Source organism: Mastomys coucha, unplaced genomic scaffold (assembly GCF_008632895.1).
Source record: "Mastomys coucha isolate ucsf_1 unplaced genomic scaffold, UCSF_Mcou_1 pScaffold21, whole genome shotgun sequence".
Lineage (NCBI taxonomy): Eukaryota > Metazoa > Chordata > Mammalia > Rodentia > Muridae > Mastomys > Mastomys coucha.
Genome location: NW_022196904.1, coordinates 97,778,667 through 97,784,845, shown reverse-complemented (window position 1 = coordinate 97,784,845; position 6,179 = coordinate 97,778,667). Strand labels below are relative to the sequence as shown.

Below are 6,179 nucleotides of genomic sequence, written 5' to 3'. Positions count from 1 at the left end.
ACCAAAACCCAAAACAAACAAACAAACAAAAAAAAAACCCCAACTAAATAATTAATAAAACAAAAAACAAAGATCATTAAGACCCTCCTCTTGTCAGAGACAGATAGGAGTAAATCAAGTGGCCAAATGGACTTCTGTTTATAACAGTAACAATACCAGTGAGTCAGTTTTCTCTCTTATTATAAGTCATGCAAAAATAATACCCTCAGCATCACACAGTGCTGTTTGTACCCACCTCATAGGTATTAACTGACTTACAAAGAGTTTTACACCCAGGCAGTGGTGGCACATGCTTTTAATCCCAGCACTTGGTAGCAGAGACAGGCAAATCTCTGTGTTCCAGGCCAGCCTGGCCTACAGAGTGAGCTCCAGGATGGCCAGGGCTGTGCAGAGAGGTATGAAATCTAGGCCATTTATATACTGAGCAGCATTTCCTTTTCCTATGGCTTGGAAGTTTACTTCTCATTTTGAGTATTTATTTATTATTGTGTTTTTAGTACCTTAGTGTTTCAGTGAGGGGTGTGTACTTTCTATTGATACTTTTTAAGAAAACTACATCTAGGGGACGGAGCTACTATAGCATGGTCTATTCTTTATTCTAGACAGCTAGGGTTAAGTTGGGCATTGAGGTCTCAACCATAGTTTGGGACTTCTTTTACAGAAATGTAACACTGACACTCTTAATTCCTAGATATTTCCAGACCTTAAGTACAGGCAAACTGGGATCTCCTAAGAGTCCTGATCCTTTGTTTGTAATCTTGTGTAGGCTTGGTATCTTACCCAGGAGCATTGTTTGGATCACAAACCATTGTCTACCCTTCTGCATTTACTCTGGGGTGACTTAGCAGGGTGTTTTCGGTGCTGGATATTTTTTTTTCGTTGGCTTTGCTGGATTACTGTGTGGAAGAGGGAGTGATTTGTGTGTTATTCCCTAAATGAATGTGTATCCTGTAGCGCCTGCTGGCCAGACCTCTGTACCTTTTTGTGCTGATTGTATTTGTTAGAGAAGAATTGTCTGTTCTCTTGAACAAGCCTGGATTACTACAGATCATTTCAGCTAGCCATTTCTTGAAAGGGCTTAGGGAGTTGCCCATGATGGTTCTTAGACTGATGCTTGTTTTTTCAGCCAACTTTGAGCTTGTTCAACTACAAGAAAAACTAAAAGAGACAGAGGAAGCCATGGAAAAATTAATCAACAGAGTGGGACCTAATGGTGAGAGGTAAGTTTTCATCAAATAGTACTCAAACAATTTCATATTTATAGATTATCTACACTTTCGCTGTTGATGTACAGACCACATTTTTTAATCTTATATAATTGTCAGCTTAGGTGCAATATATCCTTTCTCAATTAACATTTCATTTTCATATCATTGAGAAACTTTTTTTTCAAGTGTTAAATGTAGTACAAATTATTTTAAGAGTTTGTGAAATTTATAAATCTTGTTAGGTCAAATAAGCTAGTTTTGAGGAGTATCCTCTAGTTGTCTAATATAAATTTTAAGTAAAATCTGGTTATTGAACATTGTATTTCCTGATATCAAATAATAAAAAAAAGCAAGGGCTTGAAGACATGACTCAATGATTAAGAGCACTTGCTCTTCCTGAGGACCTGGGCTCATGGTATTAACTGAATTACAAAGAATTTTACACCCAGGCAGTGGTGGCACCTACATGGCAGCTCACACCAGTTCCAGGGTAGGGGATCTATTGCTCTCTTTTTGCCTCTATGGGTATTTAATACATGTGGTGCACAGACATACATCTAGGCAAACACTCATACACATTTAAAAAAAAATCTCAAAAAAAGCAACTGTTATCACAGCAGGCATTTGTTTTTTGTGTTCTCCTAGTGCAGAATTCAACATGCAAAGTAGGTGTCAAGGGCCACCTTAATTAATCCTTTAGAAAGGTACACTTCTATTCTGCCAGACTGACCCAAGGATCTGAAAAGGTAGGATTATGAAAACTGGAACAACTAAGAAAACCAAGTTACCTGAAAAAGCCAGGAAAGGAACACCAGAATGTGATATTGAGTACTAAGACAGAGTCTGTCTCAACTGAGCCCCTTACAGGGAGGAGGGAGAGCTTCACAGTGGGCTATAAAATCACATGCAGTATATTGCGGAGTCTAACCTTACATTCATGAGCAACTATGGAGTCTCTGATGCAAGGAATAGGTAGTGGCCTCTTCTGTTTGCCGTCTTTCAACTATTTGTGCTCTGTGCCTCGTCTTTTGCTCACTGACATCTAGTTTATCCATCCTTTGTTGCATATAAGATGACATCCTCAAATTGCAGGTTCCTGTCTGTATGTGAATAGAAACATGGAAATGACTCCTGATATGACCAGTAGAATACTTTTTTTAAAGATTTATTTATTATATATGTAAGTACACTGTAGCTGTCTTTAGACACACCAGAAGAGGGCATCAGATCTCATTACAGATGGTTGTGAGCCACCATGTGGTTGCTGGGTTTTGAACTCAGAACCTCCAGAAGAACAGTCAGTGCTCTTACCCCCTGAGCCATCTCTCCAGCCCCACCAGTAGAATTTTTTTAGACATCTTTCACATGAACATGTAGTTCCACACACATTCAGTGTCCTCCTTGTTGTGTCTGATATAAAACATAATATCAAACAAATACACAGGTTAAGGGACTAAGGAAATGTTCTAATTTCTGCCTTGAGAATTAGCAAGATTTCCTCCTGAGAGTAGTATGTCTTGTGACTGCTAGAAACGTGGTGCTGCCTGAGGAAGCACTGATTAACAAAGAGCCTGGTTCTGCGTAGCCTGGACTTGTAGGTGTTCCTTATGTGCTCTCTTGCATCCCCAACCCACATAACGACTTTTTTTTTCTAAAGCATCCATGCACTTTTTCGTCTAGGAACTTGAAAATTTATTTTCCTTTGCTGAGGCATTGACCTCCCACCCCTACCATACACCCATTTTTAACTTTGAATTGTCATAGAGCTCTCAACAAGGGCATCATTTTCTCTGAGAGTCCTTACCTGGTATTGGGTGGTATATCCAGCTTACTGCCATCAGAGCATCTCTTCCCTGATGTCCTGCAAACTTTGAGAGAACAGAATTGTCACTATTCAGTCTTCGTCCTCTTGCTAGAGTACTGATAGTATCTGCACACCCTGAAATAATGAATATTTTAGGGCAGGGTCTTCAGCAACAATAGTGCCTTCTTTGGAACCTCTTTTCATTTGTTCTGTGCAGCTCTATATGGTTGTTAATGACAGGTATTAGTTTCTCTAGAAATATATTGCTGTAGCAAATAAACTCAAATCTAGTGGCTTAAATAATGCAGTTATTATGGTTGAGTTCTGTGGGTTAGTGATCCTATACTGAGTGAGAATTGTTGGTGTTGGCAGGATTTCCTTTGCAAGGCCCTGTGGCACTTTGTTTCCTTGAACTTTTCAAGTTCTAGAAGTTGCTTGCACTCGTTGGCTTCTGGCCCCTTCCTTTATCTTCAAAGACATCAATATTGGATTGAGACCTATTCAGATTATATCACTTTGACTTCTACTGCCTCCTTTCCTCACTTTTAAGAATACTTGTAACTACTTTGTGTATTCTCAGATAACCCAGGATAACCTCCCATTATAATGTCAGCTAATTTTAGAAACTTCAAGCCCACCTACAACCACAATCCCCTTTGAGGGAAGTTTATGGATTCTAGGGATTAGAACCTAGATATTTCTGTGGAGTTGAGTGGGATCTTAAGGTCTGAAAGGGGAGATCTTGAATAAGTTTTACAAGATAGAATAGTTTCTTCAGGCAGAGTTCAGAAAAAGAATGTTTCAGAAAGAGACTGTAATGGTGAGAGAAGAAGGCAAGTGCTTGGAATAGCATTCAGTTGGGTGCTGGTGTAGTGTTTACAGTTAGGATAGGATAAATGGCTAGAGAGGTGGGTAATGGGAGACAACTAGGCAACTAAGACCTGTATCTGAAAGATGGGTTGCATTTGGCATTTATTGGTTTTGTGAAGGTTTTCAGAAGAAATGTCATGTTTTCCTGTGTTTAGAACATAGCAGACATATGCCAGAAACCTACTGAGAATGTTTCATCAAAAGGCAATGGGAAGTGTTGGTGTGCTGGACACTTGAGGGTGGCAGCAGGAAGGTGGCAGGGTGGCAGGGTCCTAGCCAGCCATCTATTCAGGGTGTCTTCTAAGCCAGCCAGTCTGTATAGACACATGTTGTTAAAAACAGAACCAGCAAACAGAAACAGAATGATAGGCAGTGAAAATAAAAAAGAGGGGCACAGATTATGGGAATTTGTGATTATTGGAAGCAAACCAGTACTAGTTAGCAGAAATTTCAACTTAGAAAAATATGAGGTATCTCAAAATATCAAAGTTTTGAACCTCCAGCTTTTAGGAAAAGAAGCAATCAGAGCCTCTGAGAATCTCGAAGATTAGGGAGCAGGAGCAAAGGGACTGCTCCAGAATAAATAATCACCAGAGGTGTCTACTACAGGATTTACTTGCTCAAGATCCAGCTGGTAAGAAAGTACAGTTGGTCCAGCTTAGATCATGCAGCTATCAGTGAACCAATCACAACAGTCAGGAAGATGGAATAGGAAGATTGCCATTTGACTACCCTCAAAAGGAGGTAAAGAGCTGAGTGTTTTTACCCTAAACTATAGTATGAGCAGAAGAAAGACTGCCCACAAAGGAAAACTAACTAAATAAGAAGGACGTGGAAGGAAAAGAAGGATACAGAGATGCCTGGAGATTTATAGTACTTCCTAGGAGATTCCAGCATTAAGTAAGATAAAACACAGAAGAAGAGAAAGGAGATAAGGATTTTGAGATAACAAACAGGGACTGAACTTTGAATATGGCTGAGATGCTATCAGAATACCCACATATAATATATAACAGCAACAGGAACGTGGGCCTTGGGAGCAGAATAAAGGACTGGGTATTGTCATGGGAAAGAGGAGATCACCAAATTGTTAAGACCATTGTGCTCTGTTGTTAGCCTTACTCTTGCCTTTCTGTTCATTCTCTCCGTATTTAGCTCTTGGATTTGGACTTGATACTTCTTTTAGTTAAAAGTCAGCTGCCATTATTTTCCACCCGTGATCTTATATTTTTCTATCACTTTGGAATCTACCATATACAACCTATTTATTATCCAGCTCTGCTTGTTCATGTGGCTTCTCATGATTCCTGGCCATGTGAATCTTGGTTTTGAGGGACTAAATTTAAGATTAGTTTGAAATTTAATGTGATAACAAAGTCACAAGTAGAACTGCTGAGGAAATAATTGGGCAGCATGGACATGTGGGTAAAAAGTAGAGATTAAGGACAAGGTTAGGACATCTTCTGTTTAGGGTAATAGCTTAACCTGTGATGCTGGGACAGCCTCCCTGTAGCGTGACTGCAAGAATGGAGACACAGGAGTCCAAACATTCATGATGGCCAGGCTTTAGTGAGGGGAGAAAATGGGCATGGTCAGAACTAAAAGAAATGATTGCAGAAGTGGGAGGAAAGCAGCTATGTCTGTGGCTAAGGAAGTTCCAGAAGGATGCTCTACAGAATGAGAAATCAAAAGGAACAAACTGGAAGATACTCAGGAGTAGAACAGTCTTGATGATTTTTGTAAGTTTTGGTAAATGATATAGTGGAGGCCACATTTCAGAGAGGTAGACGAAAGCAGATGGTGAGGAAATGAAAACCAGGCAGAAGGACACAGAGGCATTACAGAGGACGAGGTTGTGGCCATGCTGCTGTGTGTGCACATGACCGCCCTGACAGTGAGAATTCCATAGAAATATCTATTGTAGTAACTTCTAAAGATGTGCTAATGTGGATCCTGCCCTCTGTGTTTAATGGGCAGTGCAGACACACTTTTTCCAAGTTAAAAGGATGTTTTAATTTGAAATTTTGTCTGTTGATGCTTCTCCAAGCCTGGCTATTGTAGTTAAGGGCTTCCATTTTTCCCTGAGTTAGGAAGCAGAGGCTCAATTTTGTTTCAGTTAGTATCAGAACACTCCATGTACAGTTACAGAAATGGTTTGTAAAAACTGCTGACCAGAGCTGCGTGGAAGCAGGCATGTTGTTCTATTCTGTTTCTGAATTCTCCCACAGAATGGGTCATTTTCATTTTCACTAAAGGAAGTTGGGTAACTGGCAGGCTTTTCTTTTTTTTTTTTTTTT

General features: G+C 39.8%; 1 protein-coding gene across 3 annotated transcripts in view; it reads left to right on the top strand.

The window, feature by feature from the left end:
* Window positions 1-6,179, top strand: part of Ric3 (RIC3 acetylcholine receptor chaperone) — a 49,690-nt gene that overhangs the window by 26,426 nt on the left and 17,085 nt on the right. For all 3 annotated transcript variants that reach the window (XM_031387792.1, XM_031387793.1, XM_031387791.1), the window contains exon 4: window positions 1,127-1,220. In XM_031387792.1, the coding sequence (XP_031243652.1) occupies window positions 1,127-1,220 (94 nt within the window). The remainder of the gene's footprint in view (window positions 1-1,126; window positions 1,221-6,179) is intronic.